Below are 23041 nucleotides of genomic sequence, written 5' to 3'. Positions count from 1 at the left end.
GGAGATGGGAGATGGGCTCAAGGAAAACCAACAGAGCAGCAGCAATGATCTAAGGAGAAAAACTAATTTCACTAACTATGATATGGGAATGCAAGGTAACACAATGTAATACAATGTAATTGAGATTGTAGGCAAGCAAATCGAGTGAAATAAGAGGCAGAGAGAGGTTTCCGGAGACCAAGAACCCTGCTCTGCAGTGGAAGGTGCACGGCTTTGAAGATGCCAGCAGAGAGAGAGAGAGCGTCCCTTCCGTGATGTATTTCCCTCTCAGGCCGTAAGGTGCTCTGGGCCGTGTAGCTCCTCTTCTCTGTGCTCCACAGGATGTCATGAGGTGGGATACCAAGAGCAAAATGTACCAAGGCACCAAACAGGCCCCACAGGCCGGACAGACAGCTTCTAGCCTGGCAGGGAGCCTCAGGCTGGATGGGTTTTGGCCTGGTAGGGACCCTGGCCTGCAGGCTTTTGGCCTGGAAGGGCTTCCCCGGCCAGCTGGCTTTTAGCCTGGCAGGGCCCCCCTAACTGGATTACCAGCTTCAGGCTTGCAAGGTCCCCCCAGACTGCCTGGATGGCTTTTGGCCTCTCAGGCCCTGCAGGCCAGCCAGCCATTTTGTTGCCTGGCAGTGAGCCCCGGGCAGGCTGGATGTTGGCCTGGTAGGAATCCCCAAGCTGGCCAGCCAGCTTTTGACCTTGCCAGTGTTTGCTGGCCGGCGGCGGGCTTTTGGCCTGGCAGGGCTTCCCAGGCCTGCAGGCTTCAGGCCTGGCAGGGATCCCGAAGACGGCCTGCCGGCCTTTGGCCTGGCAGACACCCCACAGCCATCTGACCAGATGACTTTTGCCTTAGGGCCTCCCTGGCCAGCTGGCTTTTGGCCTGGCTGGGCCCACTCGAGCCACCCGGCTGGCGTTCGACCTGGTATGGCTCCTTGACCCGGCTGAGTTTTGGCCTGGCAGGGCCCCTGGTCCAGATGGCTTTTGGCCTGGCAGGGTCCCCGTAACCAGCCCGCCAGCTTCTGGCCTGGCAAGGCCCCCACAGGTCAGCCAGATGGTTCTGTCCTGGCAGGGATCCCTGGGTCTGCCGGCTGGGTTTTGGCCTGGTAGGGCTTCCCTTTCCAGACGGCCAGCTTTCATCAAAGATTTGACATCTTCCTCAAGGCCTGAGTCCAGCCAGTCTACAGAGCCCCAAGACATACCATCCAGGCTGCCACTTTTGGCCTGGGGCTCACTCCAACTTCTGAAGCAGAGGACATGGAAGATCAGGTCTAAAAGGGCCTGCCCAGCCAGCCGGCTGCCTTTTGGCCTGGCAGGTCTCCTCAGGCTGTCCGGCTTCGGGCCTGCAGATCCCGTCTTGACCCCACAGGATCCCAACCCCCTTCCCCTTGGAAGGCTTCAAGGAAAGCCAATCTCTGGGATCCCCCAGACAAAGCACTCCCTGCCCGGTAGGGTCGCAGCAGCAATGGACTCACAACAGTAACACAGAAGATCCATGCCGGGTAATTTATTGAGCATCCTAACGAGGAACTGACAACTTCCAGGCACAATGAAGGCACTTTCTGACATCAAGTCGTCAGCATGACGGGTAGAGTGCTTTGGAACAAGACTTGTTTCCACATCGCCTCCTTGGAGATCAGTTTGGGCAACGGCTACAAAAGGAAAATGGTAACGTTACACTGAGAGGAAAGACAGGAGAGGGAGAAAGCAGAGAGGGGTCAGCACCCCCACCCGGGGCGGGCAGCAGGCTGCTGTGCCAGCGTCATAATGGGCAGCGTCCAGCACTGGCCATGATGTCACAGCGGCGCTGTGGCAACGTTTGTGACACGGCCACCCAGGAGGGTTGTGAAGGTGGAGCGCGGCACTGGGTCCTGCATCCTGAAGGAGCATCTGGTAGAGAGCAGACGCATCTGAAGGATGAGCTCCGGCATGGCTGCTGCCAACAAGGAGCAACCCGCTGGTATAAGGCGGAACAGGATGAACTTCTGTGGGGACGGCCCCACAGTGAGGCGTACCTCTGGACCGATACACATTGACACTGAAGGTACGTGGGCCCACAGCCCCCATGGAAGCGGTGCAGAATCCAGTCTTGGGACGGAGATAACACTTTCCATCTGCCACCTCACTCCTGCCTGGCAGCAGTAGGGGTGCTGGGAAGCAGCAGATGCAGAGTGTGACCTGATTTTCCTTTGCCCTCCAGAGCGAGTTGCCGTCTGGAATGCGGTGGCCGCCTATGTACAAGAGCAGCTCCTGATGCACAAGGTGTGTTGGCTGTCAGGTTCCTCCTCTCCCTGTCCAGCTCAGCCTAGAGATCCTCTGAGTCTTCCCCTGCACAGAAAGCAGGGAACTCACCCCGCATTTCACTTCTGGGCATCCCACGGGCTTCCTGTCAATGCAGTATCACTTGTGCTGGTGGTGTAGTATCTCAGGGCCGATGAAAGTCAACGCCAGCCCTTTCTCCAGCAAGCCCGTAACCCTTCCACACCTTGTTTTTCTTTCACTTGCAGGGAGTCTGGATTCCCACCTTCGGCTCCTTTGACATCATCTCCAGAGAAATCACGACTGCAAACGTGACTCTGCAGTGGCCCGTGTTTCAGCTGGCTACAAACCTCGTAGCCATGCACGGCCTCCAGTCCCACGGGGAGTCCCTGCCAGGTAGGAGGGGGGATTAAACCTTTGCTGGCTTCATGGAGGGGGCAAACAGGGCCACCGCCTCCATCCTCCACCTCTCCCTCTGAGGAGCGTGTCCAAGTATAGGGCCGTTCTGGTTGATGCCCACCAGAAGCAGTTCTAGGGAAGAAGCTGTGGAACAGCAACCGTATCAACTCCGTCCCTGGCGTTTTTCAGCCTACAGGAAGCTGGAGCCCCTGAAGCGCAGCCAGGTGGCCGCAGATGCCTCTCTGAGCTGGCACATAGTGCAGGCTAGCATCCAGAACACTGTGTTCCTGATATCCAGCTGCCTGAAAATTGGGGAGAAAGTTGCCATTGTCCTGAAGGACATTGGAGTGATCTTCATTGATGGAATGACCTTCCAAATGAAGTTCTACTATGACTTCCTCCAGAAGCTGTCAGGGAAAGAGAACCTCAGAAAAGCTGTTCTCAAGGTGAGCTGTAGGTTTGTTTGTGGACCGGACAGTCCCGTGAGCCTTGCTGTGCCCACACACGGCCCACCAAGACCTGGCCATCTGCATGGGCTGTGCAAGTGCTGTGGTGCTGTCAGCTCTCCCTGGCTTAGGCTCCTCATGTCCCCAGTGCCTCAGCTGTGACAAGGATGTCTCACATCCTCTCTGTTCCTCCCCTGCAGGCCCCCTGGCTGATGAAGATGGTGATGTCCCGGGTGGCACCAGTGGCCTCCCTGTCACCCTCTGGCTGCCTCGTTGTCTTTCCAGAGTGAGTATGTTGGGAGCTGTAGCTGCTGCTCGATGCAGCATCTCAGCTCTCATTCCGCAGTGCTTGTTCCTTGTGTCCACGGGTGTCCTGCCCATGAGGATATCTTGTAGAATCATAGAATCATTTGAGCCAAAAGGAACCCTGAAAGAGCACCTAGTCCCACTCCCCTGCAGGGAACAGGGACACCTACCTACCCCCAGATGAGGTAGCTCTGAGCGTGCTCCAGCCCGACCTTGATCGCCTGTCCGGGCACCCAGCACGTCTCTGGACAAGATGTTCCAGTGCCTCACCAGCCTTCTGCCAGAAACTTCCTTATTTCCAATCTAAATCTTCCCTCCTTCTGTTTGAGACTGTTTCCCCTTGTCCTATCCCAACTGACCCTGCTAAAGACTTTAGAAAGGTGTGGCCTTCATGCAGCATGAAAATGTGCCTGTGAGCACACAACCAGAGAGCAACTCAGGCTGGTGGTGCACTGCGTCACAGCAATGACTGTCTTCTCCTCTCTTAAAGGTTTCAAATGGAGTTGGTGCCCAAACCACCATCCTTGCCACGCCGCAAGTCCTCAGGAAGCTTCCCAGCTGAGAGGAAACTTAAGGAAGGGGACACTTTGCCACCACTTTCCCAGGGCAAGAGAGGTAAAACAGCTTGCAACTTCTTTCCGCGGCACGGGCAACCATCGTGAGATGGGAATTCCCTCGCTGGCCATCAGCCAAAGGCAGTGACTTGTGTTGAGGCTTCACGCCAGCTGAGCGCAGCCTCATCTCATGAGGAACTGTAGGCCTTGCCAAAACTAAGGTGCTGTGTGTGACATGCTCCTATCCCCGGCTGTGGCAGGAGGATGTCGGGATCTTAGGCCCTACCCCTGCCCCAGTGGAAGGACACGGTCCCCAAAAGACACCCTGTCAGCTCATTATCACCACCCAGCTCTGCTTTCCCAAAGACAACATTGCTAACGCAGTCCCAGAACAGAGCTGAATTGCGGAGAGGAGGAGTGGGGCCAGAGATGGTTTCAGGGAGGCTCTGAGGGCAGTGCAGATGGCAGCAGTGGGGGGAGCAGAGCGGCCCTCTTGGATGTTTTGGCAACAGGCCGGAGCACCCCTTGTGAGTGAACCAAAGGGTTTACAATGAATCTCCTCTGTCTTCCTAATTCCAGTGAGATCTGCTAGACGGCCAAGCTTCGTCAGGTGCTTGAGCACTATAAGTGTAGATGGAGAGCACTTAAGGCGGATAAGGTACCTCCTGCAGAAGGAGAGCTCTAAGTCCAGGTGAGGCCAGATGCTCTGGGTTGGGATGTGCATGGGGGTGATTTACTGAGCCAACGAGAGCCCGTTCCCTAACCCCAAATGGTCACTGTTTGTGGCTGCCCAACAATGCTGAAGACAGCACCCAGAGTGCTGGCATGGGGAAGCCGGGAAGACCCGAGCTCACAGGGCTGGCCCCCTCCAGATCTCAGGAGAGCCATGGGCCAGCCGGTGAGCTGTCTGTGGGAAGGCGGCATTGCAGCCAAGGGTCCCGGCTCAGGCTTGCAGGATGTGGCCCTGAAGTCATCACCCACTAAGGCAGACTCCTCTTGCTCTGTCCTTTCAGACTGCTGCCAGAGATCCAAGCAGTGCCTAAAACCCCAGAGCAGCCTGTGAGCTGTGAGCTGCGGGGCCAGGCAGGAGCCCGAAACCAAGATGAACTTGGCCAAGCACGAAGCATTCAGCGTGTCAGGTTCCGTTCTGAAGCTGAAAATGACCACCATGAGGGTGCAGGGTTGAAAGTGAAAACCAAGACCTCACACCCTCGGGGCATCTTGAGGAAGTCACCATCTTCCACCGAAGATTCCGCATCTTCCTCAAGGGCTGAGTCCAGCCAGTCCACGCAGACCAAAGGCAGACCATCCAGGCTGGCATTTGTCGCTAAGGATTCATTCAAACTTCACAAGGAGAGGATGAGGCGAGCACAGGAGGAACGTGAGGAGGAGACCACAGACAGACCATCCAGGCTGCCACTTCTGTCTCAGGATTCATTCAAACTTAACAAGGAGAGGATGAGACGAGCAAAGGATGAACAAGAGGAAGAGATCAAAGGCAGACCATCCAGGCGGCCATTTCTGGCTCAGGATTCTTTCAGACTTAACAAGGAGAGGATGAGGCGAGCACAGGATGAACGTGAGGAGCCGGCAGCATCTACATCTCATGATGACTCCAGCCGGTCTGAGGGGTCCTCCATTGACAGATCTGGATGGCTGCCACCCATAAATTAAGTTAACATGGTCTCAGAACACCAAACGCCCACCTCTCAGGAATGGCACAACCTAGCCACGCTGATGCAGGCGTGGGGTGCCCAGGACAAACAGAGCACCATTTGAGACTGCAAAACAGATGCATGAATACCACCTGCATCATATCTAAAACGAGACCAGGCTGCCCAGGGCCCCATCCAACCTGGCCTTGAGCATCTCCAGGGATGGGACATCTACAACCTCTCTGGGCATCTGGTTCCAGTATCCCACCACTCTCTCTGGAAATAATTTCTCCCTGATATCCACTCTTAACCTCCCCTCCCTCAACCCAAAACCACTTCCCCTTGTCCTGCCATTATCTACCCTTGTAAAGTGTTGGCTCCCCTCCTGTATGTAAACTCCCCTTATGTACTGGAAGGCCGCAATGAGGTCACCCTGTAGCCTTCTGTTCTCCAGGCCAAACAAGAAGATCTAGAGTGAAACGTAGAGGGGAAAAACAGCCAATAAAGCTTTATCAAGGGCCTATCCCTTATAAATCCCCAAAATGTCTGTGGAAGTGTCATTGCTTCTTTTTACGGCAGCTCTTGTGCTGGTGGAGGGGAAAAGAATTGCGAGAGGGCACCAGAACAACTGATGATGCTCCTCATAAGGCCTGTGCTCCAGACCCTTCACCAGCTTTGTCGCCCTCTTTGAACACACCCCAGGCCCTCCATGTCTTTCATGCAGTGCAGGATCCAAAACTGAACACAGTACTCGAGGTACGGCCTCACCTGAGCTGAGTACAGGGGGACAATCACTGCACTGACCCCTGGGGAGCACCACTCGTGACCAGTCACCAGCTGGATTTAACTCCAGTCACCACCGCTCCCTGGGCCCGGCCATACCAGCTCCTAACCTAGCCAAGGGTGTACCTGTCCAAGGCACGGGCTGCCAGCTTCTGGAGGAGAATGCTGTGGGAGACAGTGTCAAAGGCTTTGCTGAAGTCTGGGTAGACCACATCAACAGCCTTTCCCTCGTCCACCAGATGGGTCCCTCGATCATAGAAGGAGATCTTTTTCTTGGCCTCCATGCCTCAGTTTAGCCTCAAGACTGCTAAGCTGCAAGGCCTCTTGGCCAGGCTCTTGGCCTCCCTCTAGGCTGTTTTACCTTAAGGCCTCTAAGCCTCCTGGGAAACCTCTAAGCTTTTAGGCCTCCCTCTATGCCTCTAGGGCAGCTTGCAGGCAACTGTGCCTCCAGGTGCGTCTAAGCCTCCTTTTTGGACTCTCCAATTTTAGGCCTCCGTATCTCCTTTAGGGCCTTCTGCACTCTAGGTCTCTAGGCATCTTGGCCAGCCCCTAGCTCTTTAGAAATCTATGCCTAAAGGCTTGGCCGCTAAGCCTCTGAGCCCTAGGGCCTAAATTCTGGCCTTGAGGCCTCTGCTGCTCTTGGCTGGCATCGTGGCCTCCCTCTGGGTCTCTGGAACTGTGGCAGTAGAGGCTGAAGCTCCCCAGCACTGCTCCATTTTGTGTTGTTGCCGTGTGGCTGGCAGCAGAGGGGCAGTCTGACAGAATGGGGTCTGACACAGAAGTGCAGATGGAGACAAGGGGGGGAGCTGAATTCCTCCGTGAGGAAACAATGGCACCCACTGACATCCATTGATGCTTGCTGGATGTCGATGGAGACCAAGCAAAGGATGTGAGCGCGGTGAGGGGTGGGTGGTGCATTTCAGCAGTGGGACAGTGACGTGGCAGACATGCCATGTTCCAGAGAGCCGTGCAGAGCTGCCACACCGCAAAATGAAGAGCGTCCAGATCAGCACATCTGTGCACGCTGGCTGATGGCGGTGACTGTGTTGCTCTATTAAATAGCCTTATTGCGCTCACTGCATCTGCTGTCATTTCCATGGAAATACCCAGGAGGCATTACTTTTGGAGAAACCTACGTACAGATGCCACATTGACTCTGCCCTATATTTCCCAGTTTTCCCCTCAGTTCCCACTGTGTCCGATAGAACCACCTCTGCCCGATAAACTCTGTCCCATAACCCCCACAGCTTTGCTCCGTAAGCTCTGCACCATACGCTTCTACTTTGCCTATACGCTATGGGCTCTTTGGGTCCCTATGGGGCTCTACACACCATGGCCACCACTTTCCGCTGCAGACAAGGGGACAGGGATGGGGCTGTTTCTGCCCTCCTTATCACCTGGCCCCACCTCTGCCTTTTTGTCCCCTCTTTGTCCTTGGCAAGTGACAAATTCCCATGGTGGGGCCACAGGGGTGATCCATTCCCACAGTCTGTCAGGGGCAGGAACCCACAAAACCCATAGAGAATCACAAAAACATCATGGAGAGTCATAGAGCCCTACAGAGCCACGTAAGAACCATGGGGAGCCAAAAGGAACAAATAGAGACCCATACAGGAGCAATAATGTCACATTGTCACACAGGGACCAGCAGGGACCCATAGAAGTGCATATGGAAACATACTGCCCTGTAGCAACCCATAGTGCCCCACAGCCAATTACGCTGCGGTTCACTCACCATGGGTCAAGATTCACAGCATTGTGGGATAGCCTGGGTGACCAATCCACACTCTTGGACACCCTCCATCTCCCGTGGCTCCCACACCAACCCCACAGCACTACCCACACTAAGCCCTGCCCCACAAATGCAGCTGCTGCTGCTCAACAATTCTTACTGGCTGAAAGCAGGAGAGTTGTGAGATCCAAAGGGAACTGACCAGAGGCTGGGGCTGGAAGGTGCCACGATCAGAGCAGATTCACCACCAGCTCCATGTGGGGGAACATCAGCCCCACCGAGGTGTGTGTGTGTGTCCCATAGCTGCCCCTTAGTAGCCCCAGAGCCATCCTAGAGCAGCCCCAGAACAGCCCCATCACTGCAAAGGAGTTGGGCTTGGTTACAAATGTTGCCCTGATCTGTTGGCCTTGTCCGTCCCCAGTTGGAGGGGTTACAAAGTACATGGAGGATACAACGTGTTGTGTAAGTCCAATAAAACACGGGATCACACAAAGTACAAATGTCTGAGTTACAACGGCACACAACACCAACTTGTCACAGACACCAGCCAGTGATTCTGCAGGAGTGGTGACACAAATATTACAGCACGAAAAAAAGGTAGGAAGTGAGAAGAAACCAGCATACGTTTGACAACAACCAGTAGTAATAAACAAACAAGTAAAACAAATAGCGGTATCTGTGTCAGCTGCTTTCTGCAGCCAGGATCCAGAATGGAATTCTTCGGTGCAGGTTGTGGCGTTTATGAACAGCCACACCATGTTACACTGCAGTTCATGTACCAGAAGCACATCTGGTCCCACTGGGCACCATGTGGACTTGCCATCATCTCAAAGATGATTCAGCGTCTTGAGAACTTTCCACTTGAGCATTTCCAAAGCAATTCAAATGCTGAGAGATGTAAATGCTGGTTTGGCAAGTTCAAGTACTGTTGGTCTGCTGAACTTTTCACAGGGCAGCGTGTAGGATACCCCACAGTATGAACCATAACGGGGGTAATCTCAGAAACACAGACGTCTCTATCATGGAGTTATCTGTGTCAGTCTGTCTGCGGGGGGGGGATTGGGGTGGGGAAGTCAGTAGGTCTGTGTGCCCGCCAGCCCCCAACAAATGGGAAGGGAAAAGGGAAAGGGGTAGGGAGATGGGAGATGGGAGATGGGCTCAAGGAAAACCAACAGAGCAGCAGCAATGACCTAAGGAGAAAAACTAATTTCACTAACTATGATATGGGAATGCAAGGTAACACAATGTAATACAATGTAATTGAGATTGTAGGCAAGCAAATCGAGTGAAATAAGAGACAGAGAGAGGTTTCCGGAGACCAAGAACCCTGCTCTGCAGTGGAAGGTGCACGGCTTTGAAGATGCCAGCAGAGAGAGAGAGAGCGTCCCTTCCGTGATGTATTTCCCTCTCAGGCCGTGAGGTGCTCTGGGCCGTGTAGCTCCTCTTCTCTGTGCTCCACAGGATGTCATGAGGTGGGATACCAAGAGCAAAATGTACCAAGGCACCAAACAGGCCCCACAGGCCGGACAGCCGGCTTCTAGCCTGGCAGGGAGCCTCAGGCTGGATGGGTTTTGGCCTGGTAGGGACCCTGGCCTGCAGGCTTTTGGCCTGGAAGGGCTTCCCCGGCCAGCTGGCTTTTAGCCTGGCAGGGCCCCCCTAACTGGATTACCAGCTTCAGGCTTGCAAGGTCCCCCCAGACTGCCTGGATGGCTTTTGGCCTCTCAGGCCCCGCAGGCCAGCCAGCCATTTTGTTGCCTGGCAGTGAGCCCCGGGCAGGCTGGATGTTGGCCTGGTAGGAATCCCCAAGCTGGCCAGCCAGCTTTTGACCTTGCCAGTGTTTGCTGGCCGGCGGCGGGCTTTTGGCCTGGCAGGGCTTCCCAGGCCTGCAGGCTTCAGGCCTGGCAGGGATCCCGAAGACGGCCTGCCGGCCTTTGGCCTGGCAGACACCCCACAGCCATCTGACCAGATGACTTTTGCCTTAGGGCCTCCCTGGCCAGCTGGCTTTTGGCCTGGCTGGGCCCACTCGAGCCACCCGGCTGGCGTTCGACCTGGTATGGCTCCTTGACCCGGCTGAGTTTTGGCCTGGCAGGGCCCCTGGTCCAGATGGCTTTTGGCCTGGCAGGGTCCCCGTAACCAGCCCGCCAGCTTCTGGCCTGGCAAGGCCCCCACAGGTCAGCCAGATGGTTCTGTCCTGGCAGGGATCCCTGGGTCTGCCGGCTGGGTTTTGGCCTGGTAGGGCTTCCCTTTCCAGACGGCCAGCTTTCATCAAAGATTTGACATCTTCCTCAAGGCCTGAGTCCAGCCAGTCTACAGAGCCCCAAGACATACCATCCAGGCTGCCACTTTTGGCCTGGGGCTCACTCCAACTTCTGAAGCAGAGGACATGGAAGATCAGGTCTAAAAGGGCCTGCCCAGCCAGCCGGCTGCCTTTTGGCCTGGCAGGTCTCCTCAGGCTGTCCGGCTTCGGGCCTGCAGATCCCGTCTTGACCCCACAGGATCCCAACCCCCTTCCCCTTGGAAGGCTTCAAGGAAAGCCAATCTCTGGGATCCCCCAGACAAAGCACTCCCTGCCCGGTAGGGTCGCAGCAGCAATGGACTCACAACAGTGACACAGAAGATCCATGCCGGGTAATTTATTGAGCATCCTAACGAGGAACTGACAACTTCCAGGCACAATGAAGGCACTTTCTGACATCAAGTCGTCAGCATGACGGGTAGAGTGCTTTGGAACAAGACTTGTTTCCACATCGCCTCCTTGGAGATCAGTTTGGGCAACGGCTACAAAAGGAAAATGGGTAACGTTACACTGAGAGGAAAGACAGGAGAGGGAGAAAGCAGAGAGGGGTCAGCACCCCCACCCGGGGCGGGCAGCAGGCTGCTGTGCCAGCGTCATAATGGGCAACGTCCAGCACTGGCCATGATGTCACAGCGGCGCCGTGGCAACGTTTGTGACACGGCCACCCAGGAGGGGTGTGAAGGTGGAGCGCGGCACTGGGTCCTGCATCCTGAAGGAGCATCTGGTAGAGAGCAGACGCATCTGAAGGATGAGCTCCGGCATGGCTGCTGCCAACAAGGAGCAACCCGCTGGTATAAGGCGGAACAGGATGAACTTCTGTGGGGACGGCCCCACAGTGAGGCGTACCTCTGGACCGATACACATTGACACTGAAGGTACGTGGGCCCACAGCCCCCATGGAAGCGGTGCAGAATCCAGTCTTGGGACGGAGATAACACTTTCCATCTGCCACCTCACTCCTGCCTGGCAGCAGTAGGGGTGCTGGGAAGCAGCAGATGCAGAGTGTGACCTGATTTTCCTTTGCCCTCCAGAGCGAGTTGCCGTCTGGAATGCGGTGGCCGCCTATGTACAAGAGCAGCTCCTGATGCACAAGGTGTGTTGGCTGTCAGGTTCCTCCTCTCCCTGTCCAGCTCAGCCTAGAGATCCTCTGAGTCTTCCCCTGCACAGAAAGCAGGGAACTCACCCCGCATTTCACTTCTGGGCATCCCACGGGCTTCCTGTCAATGCAGTATCACTTGTGCTGGTGGTGTAGTATCTCAGGGCCGATGAAAGTCAACGCCAGCCCTTTCTCCAGCAAGCCCGTAACCCTTCCACACCTTGTTTTTCTTTCACTTGCAGGGAGTCTGGATTCCCACCTTCGGCTCCTTTGACATCATCTCCAGAGAAATCACGACTGCAAACGTGACTCTGCAGTGGCCCGTGTTTCAGCTGGCTACAAACCTCGTAGCCATGCACGGCCTCCAGTCCCACGGGGAGTCCCTGCCAGGTAGGAGGGGGGATTAAACCTTTGCTGGCTTCATGGAGGGGGCAAACAGGGCCACCGCCTCCATCCTCCACCTCTCCCTCTGAGGAGCGTGTCCAAGTATAGGGCCGTTCTGGTTGATGCCCACCAGAAGCAGTTCTAGGGAAGAAGCTGTGGAACAGCAACCGTATCAACTCCGTCCCTGGCGTTTTTCAGCCTACAGGAAGCTGGAGCCCCTGAAGCGCAGCCAGGTGGCCGCAGATGCCTCTCTGAGCTGGCACATAGTGCAGGCTAGCATCCAGAACACTGTGTTCCTGATATCCAGCTGCCTGAAAATTGGGGAGAAAGTTGCCATTGTCCTGAAGGACATTGGAGTGATCTTCATTGATGGAATGACCTTCCAAATGAAGTTCTACTATGACTTCCTCCAGAAGCTGTCAGGGAAAGAGAACCTCAGAAAAGCTGTTCTCAAGGTGAGCTGTAGGTTTGTTTGTGGACCGGACAGTCCCGTGAGCCTTGCTGTGCCCACACACGGCCCACCAAGACCTGGCCATCTGCATGGGCTGTGCAAGTGCTGTGGTGCTGTCAGCTCTCCCTGGCTTAGGCTCCTCATGTCCCCAGTGCCTCAGCTGTGACAAGGATGTCTCACATCCTCTCTGTTCCTCCCCTGCAGGCCCCCTGGCTGATGAAGATGGTGATGTCCCGGGTGGCACCAGTGGCCTCCCTGTCACCCTCTGGCTGCCTCGTTGTCTTTCCAGAGTGAGTATGTTGGGAGCTGTAGCTGCTGCTCGATGCAGCATCTCAGCTCTCATTCCGCAGTGCTTGTTCCTTGTGTCCACGGGTGTCCTGCCCATGAGGATATCTTGTAGAATCATAGAATCATTTGAGCCAAAAGGAACCCTGAAAGAGCACCTAGTCCCACTCCCCTGCAGGGAACAGGGACACCTACCTACCCCCAGATGAGGTAGCTCTGAGCGTGCTCCAGCCCGACCTTGATCGCCTGTCCGGGCACCCAGCATGTCTCTGGACAAGATGTTCCAGTGCCTCACCAGCCTTCTGCCAGAAACTTCCTTATTTCCAATCTAAATCTTCCCTCCTTCTGTTTGAGACTGTTTCCCCTTGTCCTATCCCAACTGACCCTGCTAAAGACTTTAGAAAGGTGTGGCCTTCATGCAGCATGAAAATGTGCCTGTGAGCACACAACCAGAGAGCAACTCAGGCTGGTGGTGCACTGCGTCACAGCAATGACTGTCTTCTCCTCTCTTAAAGGTTTCAAATGGAGTTGGTGCCCAAACCACCATCCTTGCCACGCCGCAAGTCCTCAGGAAGCTTCCCAGCTGAGAGGAAACTTAAGGAAGGGGACACTTTGCCACCACTTTCCCAGGGCAAGAGAGGTAAAACAGCTTGCAACTTCTTTCCGCGGCACGGGCAACCATCGTGAGATGGGAATTCCCTCGCTGGCCATCAGCCAAAGGCAGTGACTTGCGTTGAGGCTTCACGCCAGCTGAGCGCAGCCTCATCTCATGAGGAACTGTAGGCCTTGCCAAAACTAAGGTGCTGTGTGTGACATGCTCCTATCCCCGGCTGTGGCAGGAGGATGTCGGGATCTTAGGCCCTACCCCTGCCCCAGTGGAAGGACACGGTCCCCAAAAGACACCCTGTCAGCTCATTATCACCACCCAGCTCTGCTTTCCCAAAGACAACATTGCTAACGCAGTCCCAGAACAGAGCTGAATTGCGGAGAGGAGGAGTGGGGCCAGAGATGGTTTCAGGGAGGCTCTGAGGGCAGTGCAGATGGCAGCAGTGGGGGGAGCAGAGCGGCCCTCTTGGATGTTTTGGCAACAGGCCGGAGCACCCCTTGTGAGTGAACCAAAGGGTTTACAATGAATCTCCTCTGTCTTCCTAATTCCAGTGAGATCTGCTAGACGGCCAAGCTTCGTCAGGTGCTTGAGCACTACAAGTGTAGATGGAGAGCACTTAAGGCGGATAAGGTACCTCCTGCAGAAGGAGAGCTCTAAGTCCAGGTGAGGCCAGATGCTCTGGGTTGGGATGTGCATGGGGGTGATTTACTGAGCCAACGAGAGCCCGTTCCCTAACCCCAAATGGTCACTGTTTGTGGCTGCCCAACAATGCTGAAGACAGCACCCAGAGTGCTGGCATGGGGAAGCCGGGAAGACCCGAGCTCACAGGGCTGGCCCCCTCCAGATCTCAGGAGAGCCATGGGCCAGCCGGTGAGCTGTCTGTGGGAAGGCTGCATTGCAGCCAAGGGTCCCGGCTCAGGCTTGCAGGATGTGGCCCTGAAGTCATCACCCACTAAGGCAGACTCCTCTTGCTCTGTCCTTTCAGACTGCTGCCAGAGATCCAAGCAGTGCCTAAAACCCCAGAGCAGCCTGTGAGCTGTGAGCTGCGGGGCCAGGCAGGAGCCCGAAACCAAGATGAAATTGGCCAAGCACGAAGCATTCAGCGTGTCAGGTTCCGTTCTGAAGCTGAAAATGACCACCATGAGGGTGCAGGGCTGAAAGTGAAAACCAAGACCTCACACCCTCGGGGCATCTTGAGGAAGTCACCATCTTCCACCGAAGATTCCGCATCTTCCTCAAGGGCTGAGTCCAGCCAGTCCACGCAGACCAAAGGCAGACCATCCAGGCTGGCATTTGTCGCTAAGGATTCATTCAAACTTCACAAGGAGAGGATGAGGCGAGCACAGGAGGAACGTGAGGAGGAGACCACAGACAGACCATCCAGGCTGCCACTTCTGTCTCAGGATTCATTCAAACTTAACAAGGAGAGGATGAGACGAGCAAAGGATGAACAAGAGGAAGAGATCAAAGGCAGACCATCCAGGCGGCCATTTCTGGCTCAGGATTCTTTCAGACTTAACAAGGAGAGGATGAGGCGAGCACAGGATGAACGTGAGGAGCCGGCAGCATCTACATCTCATGATGACTCCAGCCGGTCTGAGGGGTCCTCCATTGACAGATCTGGATGGCTGCCACCCATAAATTAAGTTAACATGGTCTCGGAACACCAAACGCCCACCTCTCAGGAATAGCACAACCTAGCCACGCTGATGCAGGCGTGGGGTGCCCAGGACAAACAGAGCACCATTTGAGACTGCAAAACAGATGCATGAATACCACCTGCATCATATCTAAAACGAGACCAGGCTGCCCAGGGCCCCATCCAACCTGGCCTTGAGCATCTCCAGGGATGGGACATCTACAACCTCTCTGGGCATCTGGTTCCAGTATCCCACCACTCTCTCTGGAAATAATTTCTCCCTGATATCCACTCTTAACCTCCCCTCCCTCAACCCAAAACCACTTCCCCTTGTCCTGCCATTATCTACCCTTGTAAAGTGTTGGCTCCCCTCCTGTATGTAAACTCCCCTTATGTACTGGAAGGCCGCAATGAGGTCACCCTGTAGCCTTCTGTTCTCCAGGCCAAACAAGAAGATCTAGAGTGAAACGTAGAGGGGAAAAACAGCCAATAAAGCTTTATCAAGGGCCTATCCCTTATAAATCCCCAAAATGTCTGTGGAAGTGTCATTGCTTCTTTTTACGGCAGCTCTTGTGCTGGTGGAGGGGAAAAGAATTGCGAGAGGGCACCAGAACAACTGATGATGCTCCTCATAAGGCCTGTGCTCCAGACCCTTCACCAGCTTTGTCGCCCTCTTTGAACACACCCCAGGCCCTCCATGTCTTTCATGCAGTGCAGGATCCAAAACTGAACACAGTACTTGAGGTACGGCCTCACCTGAGCTGAGTACAGGGGGACAATCACTGCACTGACCCCTGGGGAGCACCACTCGTGACCAGTCACCAGCTGGATTTAACTCCAGTCACCACCGCTCCCTGGGCCCGGCCATACCAGCTCCTAACCTAGCCAAGGGTGTACCTGTCCAAGGCACGGGCTGCCAGCTTCTGGAGGAGAATGCTGTGGGAGACAGTGTCAAAGGCTTTGCTGAAGTCTGGGTAGACCACATCAACAGCCTTTCCCTCGTCCACCAGATGGGTCCCTCGATCATAGAAGGAGATCTTTTTCTTGGCCTCCATGCCTCAGTTTAGCCTCAAGACTGCTAAGCTGCAAGGCCTCTTGGCCAGGCTCTTGGCCTCCCTCTAGGCTGTTTTACCTTAAGGCCTCTAAGCCTCCTGGGAAACCTCTAAGCTTTTAGGCCTCCCTCTATGCCTCTAGGGCAGCTTGCAGGCAACTGTGCCTCCAGGTGCGTCTAAGCCTCCTTTTTGGACTCTCCAATTTTAGGCCTCCGTATCTCCTTTAGGGCCTTCTGCACTCTAGGTCTCTAGGCATCTTGGCCAGCCCCTAGCTCTTTAGAAATCTATGCCTAAAGGCTTGGCCGCTAAGCCTCTGAGCCCTAGGGCCTAAATTCTGGCCTTGAGGCCTCTGCTGCTCTTGGCTGGCATCGTGGCCTCCCTCTGGGTCTCTGGAACTGTGGCAGTAGAGGCTGAAGCTCCCCAGCAGTGCTCCATTTTGTGTTGTTGCCGTGTGGCTGGCAGCAGAGGGGCAGTCTGACAGAATGGGGTCTGACACAGAAGTGCAGATGGAGACAAGGGGGGGAGCTGAATTCCTCCGTGAGGAAACAATGGCACCCACTGACATCCATTGATGCTTGCTGGATGTCGATGGAGACCAAGCAAAGGATGTGAGCGCGGTGAGGGGTGGGTGGTGCATTTCAGCAGTGGGACAGTGACGTGGCAGACATGCCATGTTCCAGAGAGCCGTGCAGAGCTGCCACACCGCAAAATGAAGAGCGTCCAGATCAGCACATCTGTGCACGCTGGCTGATGGCGGTGACTGTGTTGCTCTATTAAATAGCCTTATTGCGCTCACTGCATCTGCTGTCATTTCCATGGAAATACCCAGGAGGCATTACTTTTGGAGAAACCTACGTACAGATGCCACATTGACTCTGCCCTATATTTCCCAGTTTTCCCCTCAGTTCCCACTGTGTCCGATAGAACCACCTCTGCCCGATAAACTCTGTCCCATAACCCCCACAGCTTTGCTCCGTAAGCTCTGCACCATAAGCTTCTACTTTGCCTATACGCTATGGGCTCTTTGGGTCCCTATGGGGCTCTACACACCATGGCCACCACTTTCCGCTGCAGACAAGGGGACAGGGATGGGGCTGTTTCTGCCCTCCTTATCACCTGGCCCCACCTCTGCCTTTTTGTCCCCTCTTTGTCCTTGGCAAGTGACAAATTCCCATGGTGGGGCCACAGGGGTGATCCATTCCCACAGTCTGTCAGGGGCAGGAACCCACAAAACCCATAGAGAATCACAAAAACATCATGGAGAGTCATAGAGCCCTACAGAGCCACGTAAGAACCATGGGGAGCCAAAAGGAACAAATAGAGACCCATACAGGAGCAATAATGTCACATTGTCACACAGGGACCAGCAGGGACCCATAGAAGTGCATATGGAAACATACTGCCCTGTAGCAACCCATAGTGCCCCACAGCCAATTACGCTGCGGTTCACTCACCATGGGTCAAGATTCACAGCATTGTGGGATAGCCTGGGCGACCAATCCACACTCTTGGACACCCTCCATCTCCCGTGGCTCCCACACCAACCCCACAGCACTACCCACACTAAGCCCTGCCCCACAAATGCAGCTGCTGCTGCTCAACAATTCTTACTGGCTGAAAGCAGGAGAGTTGTGAGATCCAAAGGGAACTGACCAGAGGCTGGGGCTGGAAGGTGCCACGATCAGAGCAGATTCACCACCAGCTCCATGTGGGGGAACATCAGCCCCACCGAGGTGTGTGTGTGTGTCCCATAGCTGCCCCTTAGTAGCCCCAGAGCCATCCTAGAGCAGCCCCAGAACAGCCCCATCACTGCAAAGGAGTTGGGCTTGGTTACAAATGTTGCCCTGATCTGTTGGCCTTGTCCGTCCCCAGTTGGAGGGGTTACAAAGTACATGGAGGATACAACGTGTTGTGTAAGTCCAATAAAACACGGGATCACACAAAGTACAAATGTCTGAGTTACAACGGCACACAACACCAACTTGTCACAGACACCAGCCAGTGATTCTGCAGGAGTGGTGACACAAATATTACAGCACGAAAAAAAGGTAGGAAGTGAGAAGAAACCAGCATACGTTTGACAACAACCAGTAGTAATAAACAAACAAGTAAAACAAATAGCGGTATCTGTGTCAGCTGCTTTCTGCAGCCAGGATCCAGAATGGAATTCTTCGGTGCAGGTTGTGGCGTTTATGAACAGCCACACCATGTTACACTGCAGTTCATGTACCAGAAGCACATCTGGTCCCACTGGGCACCATGTGGACTTGCCATCATCTCAAAGATGATTCAGCGTCTTGAGAACTTTCCACTTGAGCATTTCCAAAGCAATTCAAATGCTGAGAGATGTAAATGCTGGTTTGGCAAGTTCAAGTACTGTTGGTCTGCTGAACTTTTCACAGGGCAGCGTGTAGGATACCCCACAGTATGAACCATAACGGGGGTAATCTCAGAAACACAGACGTCTCTATCATGGAGTTATCTGTGTCAGTCTGTCAGCGGGGGGGGGATTGGGGTGGGGAAGTCAGTAGGTCTGTGTGCCCGCCAGCCCCCAACAAATGGGAAGGGAAAAGGGAAAGGGGTAGGGAGATGGGAGATGGGAGATGGGCTCAAGGAAAACCAACAGAGCAGCAGCAATGACCTAAGGAGAAAAACTAATTTCACTAACTATGATATGGGAATGCAAGGTAACACAATGTAATACAATGTAATTGAGATTGTAGGCAAGCAAATCGAGTGAAATAAGAGGCAGAGAGAGGTTTCCGGAGACCAAGAACCCTGCTCTGCAGTGGAAGGTGCACGGCTTTGAAGATGCCAGCAGAGAGAGAGAGAGCGTCCCTTCCGTGATGTATTTCCCTCTCAGGCCGTAAGGTGCTCTGGGCCGTGTAGCTCCTCTTCTCTGTGCTCCACAGGATGTCATGAGGTGGGATACCAAGAGCAAAATGTACCAAGGCACCAAACAGGCCCCACAGGCCGGACAGCCGGCTTCTAGCCTGGCAGGGAGCCTCAGGCTGGATGGGTTTTGGCCTGGTAGGGACCCTGGCCTGCAGGCTTTTGGCCTGGAAGGGCTTCCCCGGCCAGCTGGCTTTTAGCCTGGCAGGGCCCCCCTAACTGGATTACCAGCTTCAGGCTTGCAAGGTCCCCCCAGACTGCCTGGATGGCTTTTGGCCTCTCAGGCCCCGCAGGCCAGCCAGCCATTTTGTTGCCTGGCAGTGAGCCCCGGGCAGGCTGGATGTTGGCCTGGTAGGAATCCCCAAGCTGGCCAGCCAGCTTTTGACCTTGCCAGTGTTTGCTGGCCGGCGGCGGGCTTTTGGCCTGGCAGGGCTTCCCAGGCCTGCAGGCTTCAGGCCTGGCAGGGATCCCGAAGACGGCCTGCCGGCCTTTGGCCTGGCAGACACCCCACAGCCATCTGACCAGATGACTTTTGCCTTAGGGCCTCCCTGGCCAGCTGGCTTTTGGCCTGGCTGGGCCCACTCGAGCCACCCGGCTGGCGTTCGACCTGGTATGGCTCCTTGACCCGGCTGAGTTTTGGCCTGGCAGGGCCCCTGGTCCAGATGGCTTTTGGCCTGGCAGGGTCCCCGTAACCAGCCCGCCAGCTTCTGGCCTGGCAAGGCCCCCACAGGTCAGCCAGATGGTTCTGTCCTGGCAGGGATCCCTGGGTCTGCCGGCTGGGTTTTGGCCTGGTAGGGCTTCCCTTTCCAGACGGCCAGCTTTCATCAAAGATTTGACATCTTCCTCAAGGCCTGAGTCCAGCCAGTCTACAGAGCCCCAAGACATACCATCCAGGCTGCCACTTTTGGCCTGGGGCTCACTCCAACTTCTGAAGCAGAGGACATGGAAGATCAGGTCTAAAAGGGCCTGCCCAGCCAGCCGGCTGCCTTTTGGCCTGGCAGGTCTCCTCAGGCTGTCCGGCTTCGGGCCTGCAGATCCCGTCTTGACCCCACAGGATCCCAACCCCCTTCCCCTTGGAAGGCTTCAAGGAAAGCCAATCTCTGGGATCCCCCAGACAAAGCACTCCCTGCCCGGTAGGGTCGCAGCAGCAATGGACTCACAACAGTGACACAGAAGATCCATGCCGGGTAATTTATTGAGCATCCTAACGAGGAACTGACAACTTCCAGGCACAATGAAGGCACTTTCTGACATCAAGTCGTCAGCATGACGGGTAGAGTGCTTTGGAACAAGACTTGTTTCCACATCGCCTCCTTGGAGATCAGTTTGGGCAACGGCTACAAAAGGAAAATGGGTAACGTTACACTGAGAGGAAAGACAGGAGAGGGAGAAAGCAGAGAGGGGTCAGCACCCCCACCCGGGGCGGGCAGCAGGCTGCTGTGCCAGCGTCATAATGGGCAGCGTCCAGCACTGGCCATGATGTCACAGCGGCGCCGTGGCAACGTTTGTGACACGGCCACCCAGGAGGGTTGTGAAGGTGGAGCGCGGCACTGGGTCCTGCATCCTGAAGGAGCATCTGGTAGAGAGCAGACGCATCTGAAGGATGAGCTCCGGCATGGCTGCTGCCAACAAGGAGCAACCCGCTGGTATAAGGCGGAACAGGATGAACTTCTGTGGGGACGGCCCCACAGTGAGGCGTACCTCTGGACCGATACACATTGACACTGAAGGTACGTGGGCCCACAGCCCCCATGGAAGCGGTGCAGAATCCAGTCTTGGGACGGAGATAACACTTTCCATCTGCCACCTCACTCCTGCCTGGCAGCAGAAGGGGTGCTGGGAAGCAGCAGATGCAGAGTGTGACCTGATTTTCCTTTGCCCTCCAGAGCGAGTTGCCGTCTGGAATGCGGTGGCCGCCTATGTACAAGAGCAGCTCCTGATGCACAAGGTGTGTTGGCTGTCAGGTTCCTCCTCTCCCTGTCCAGCTCAGCCTAGAGATCCTCTGAGTCTTGCCCTGCACAGAAAGCAGGGAACTCACCCCGCATTTCACTTCTGGGCATCCCACGGGCTTCCTGTCAATGCAGTATCACTTGTGCTGGTGGTGTAGTATCTCAGGGCCGATGAAAGTCAACGCCAGCCCTTTCTCCAGCAAGCCCATAACCCTTCCACACCTTGTTTTTCTTTCACTTGCAGGGAGTCTGGATTCCCACCTTCGGCTCCTTTGACATCATCTCCAGAGAAATCACGACTGCAAACGTGACTCTGCAGTGGCCCGTGTTTCAGCTGGCTACAAACCTCGTAGCCATGCACGGCCTCCAGTCCCACGGGGAGTCCCTGCCAGGTAGGAGGGGGGATTAAACCTTTGCTGGCTTCATGGAGGGGGCAAACAGGGCCACCGCCTCCATCCTCCACCTCTCCCTCTGAGGAGCGTGTCCAAGTATAGGGCCGTTCTGGTTGATGCCCACCAGAAGCAGTTCTAGGGAAGAAGCTGTGGAACAGCAACCGTATCAACTCCGTCCCTGGCGTTTTTCAGCCTACAGGAAGCTGGAGCCCCTGAAGCGCAGCCAGGTGGCCGCAGATGCCTCTCTGAGCTGGCACATAGTGCAGGCTAGCATCCAGAACACTGTGTTCCTGATATCCAGCTGCCTGAAAATTGGGGAGAAAGTTGCCATTGTCCTGAAGGACATTGGAGTGATCTTCATTGATGGAATGACCTTCCAAATGAAGTTCTACTATGACTTCCTCCAGAAGCTGTCAGGGAAAGAGAACCTCAGAAAAGCTGTTCTCAAGGTGAGCTGTAGGTTTGTTTGTGGACCGGACAGTCCCGTGAGCCTTGCTGTGCCCACACACGGCCCACCAAGACCTGGCCATCTGCATGGGCTGTGCAAGTGCTGTGGTGCTGTCAGCTCTCCCTGGCTTAGGCTCCTCATGTCCCCAGTGCCCCAGCTGTGACAAGGATGTCTCACATCCTCTCTGTTCCTCCCCTGCAGGCCCCCTGGCTGATGAAGATGGTGATGTCCCGGGTGGCACCAGTGGCCTCCCTGTCACCCTCTGGCTGCCTTGTTGTCTTTCCAGAGTGAGTATGTTGGGAGCTGTAGCTGCTGCTCGATGCAGCATCTCAGCTCTCATTCCGCAGTGCTTGTTCCTTGTGTCCACGGGTGTCCTGCCCATGAGGATATCTTGTAGAATCATAGAATCATTTGAGCCAAAAGGAACCCTGAAAGAGCACCTAGTCCCACTCCCCTGCAGGGAACAGGGACACCTACCTACCCCCAGATGAGGTAGCTCTGAGCGTGCTCCAGCCTGACCTTGATCACCTGTCCCGGCACCCAGCATGTCTCTGGACAAGATGTTCCAGTGCCTCACCAGCCTTCTGCCAGAAACTTCCTTATTTCCAATCTAAATCTTCCCTCCTTCTGTTTGAGACTGTTTCCCCTTGTCCTATCCCAACTGACCCTGCTAAAGACTTTAGAAAGGTGTGGCCTTCATGCAGCATGAAAATGTGCCTGTGAGCACACAACCAGAGAGCAACTCAGGCTGGTGGTGCACTGCGTCACAGCAATGACTGTCTTCTCCTCTCTTAAAGGTTTCAAATGGAGTTGGTGCCCAAACCACCATCCTTGCCACGCCGCAAGTCCTCAGGAAGCTTCCCTGCTGAGAGGAAACTTAAGGAAGGGGACACTTTGCCACCACTTGCCCAGGGCAAGAGAGGTAAAACAGCTTGCAACTTCTTTCCGCGGCACGGGCAACCATCGTGAGATGGGAATTCCCTCGCTGGCCATCAGCCAAAGGCAGTGACTTGCGTTGAGGCTTCACGCCAGCTGAGCGCAGCCTCATCTCATGAGGAACTGTAGGCCTTGCCAAAACTAAGGTGCTGTGTGTGACATGCTCCTATCCCCGGCTGTGGCAGGAGGATGTCGGGATCTTAGGCCCTACCCCTGCCCCAGTGGAAGGACACGGTCCCCAAAAGACACCCTGTCAGCTCATTATCACCACCCAGCTCTGCTTTCCCAAAGACAACATTGCTAACGCAGTCCCAGAACAGAGCTGAATTGCGGAGAGGAGGAGTGGGGCCAGAGATGGTTTCAGGGAGGCTCTGAGGGCAGTGCAGATGGCAGCAGTGGGGGGAGCAGAGCGGCCCTCTTGGATGTTTTGGCAACAGGCCGGAGCACCCCTTGTGAGTGAACCAAAGGGTTTACAATGAATCTCCTCTGTCTTCC

General features: G+C 55.1%; 3 protein-coding genes across 4 annotated transcripts; all 3 read left to right on the top strand.

The window, feature by feature from the left end:
* The first annotated feature begins 1836 nt into the window (after positions 1–1836).
* On the top strand, positions 1837–3748 carry LOC146761267 (coiled-coil domain-containing protein 81-like). The gene is made up of 5 exons (XM_085541022.1): positions 1837–2029; positions 2186–2247; positions 2493–2640; positions 2833–3089; positions 3290–3748. Exons 1-5 carry the CDS (start codon positions 1903–1905, stop codon positions 3377–3379), a joined length of 684 nt encoding a protein of 227 aa, XP_085397148.1. The 5' UTR covers positions 1837–1902; the 3' UTR covers positions 3380–3748.
* A 6568-nt stretch (positions 3749–10316) lies between these two features.
* LOC146761266 (coiled-coil domain-containing protein 81-like) lies at positions 10317–12887 on the top strand. Its single transcript, XM_085541021.1, has 5 exons — positions 10317–11290; positions 11447–11508; positions 11754–11901; positions 12094–12350; positions 12551–12887. The coding sequence occupies exons 1-5, from the start codon at positions 11164–11166 to the stop codon at positions 12638–12640; spliced, it is 684 nt and encodes a 227-aa protein (XP_085397147.1). The 5' UTR covers positions 10317–11163; the 3' UTR covers positions 12641–12887.
* Positions 12888–19577: 6690 nt separating this feature from the next.
* Positions 19578–22341, top strand: LOC146761265 (coiled-coil domain-containing protein 81-like). 2 transcript variants are annotated; one of them, XM_085541020.1, is made up of 4 exons: positions 19578–20769; positions 21015–21162; positions 21355–21611; positions 21812–22341. In XM_085541020.1, exons 1-4 carry the CDS (start codon positions 20425–20427, stop codon positions 21899–21901), a joined length of 840 nt encoding a protein of 279 aa, XP_085397146.1. In that variant the 5' UTR covers positions 19578–20424; the 3' UTR covers positions 21902–22341. The 2 variants fall into 2 exon arrangements, with proteins under 2 accessions (XP_085397146.1, XP_085397145.1); XM_085541019.1 differs by lacking the exon at positions 21812–22341 and having other exon boundaries at positions 21355–21779.
* The last annotated feature ends 700 nt before the right edge of the window (positions 22342–23041 follow it).

The sequence above is a fragment of the Coturnix japonica genome, chromosome 3 (genome assembly GCF_054131305.1).
Source record: "Coturnix japonica strain WE chromosome 3, WE-NBRP24, whole genome shotgun sequence".
Classification (NCBI taxonomy): Eukaryota; Metazoa; Chordata; class Aves; order Galliformes; family Phasianidae; genus Coturnix; species Coturnix japonica.
This window is presented reverse-complemented; position numbering and strand designations above follow the sequence as displayed.

What these genes read in the sequence shown, in the direction of transcription:
- LOC146761267 (XM_085541022.1), top strand. Translation starts at nt 1,903, where the DNA reads ATGAGCTCCGGCATGGCTGCTGCCAACAAGGAGCAACCCGCTGGTATA. An exon ending in GATACACATTGACACTGAAG is followed by an intron (nt 2,030 to 2,185) that starts GTACGTGGGCCC and finishes TTTGCCCTCCAG; the next exon opens with AGCGAGTTGCCGTCTGGAAT. An exon ending in TCAGAAAAGCTGTTCTCAAG is followed by an intron (nt 3,090 to 3,289) that starts GTGAGCTGTAGG and finishes CCTCCCCTGCAG; the next exon opens with GCCCCCTGGCTGATGAAGAT.
- LOC146761265 (XM_085541019.1), top strand. Translation starts at nt 20,425, where the DNA reads ATGAGCTCCGGCATGGCTGCTGCCAACAAGGAGCAACCCGCTGGTATA. An exon ending in AGCAGCTCCTGATGCACAAG is followed by an intron (nt 20,770 to 21,014) that starts GTGTGTTGGCTG and finishes TTTCACTTGCAG; the next exon opens with GGAGTCTGGATTCCCACCTT. An exon ending in CCACGGGGAGTCCCTGCCAG is followed by an intron (nt 21,163 to 21,354) that starts GTAGGAGGGGGG and finishes GGCGTTTTTCAG; the next exon opens with CCTACAGGAAGCTGGAGCCC.
- LOC146761266 (XM_085541021.1), top strand. Translation starts at nt 11,164, where the DNA reads ATGAGCTCCGGCATGGCTGCTGCCAACAAGGAGCAACCCGCTGGTATA. An exon ending in AGCAGCTCCTGATGCACAAG is followed by an intron (nt 11,509 to 11,753) that starts GTGTGTTGGCTG and finishes TTTCACTTGCAG; the next exon opens with GGAGTCTGGATTCCCACCTT. An exon ending in CCACGGGGAGTCCCTGCCAG is followed by an intron (nt 11,902 to 12,093) that starts GTAGGAGGGGGG and finishes GGCGTTTTTCAG; the next exon opens with CCTACAGGAAGCTGGAGCCC.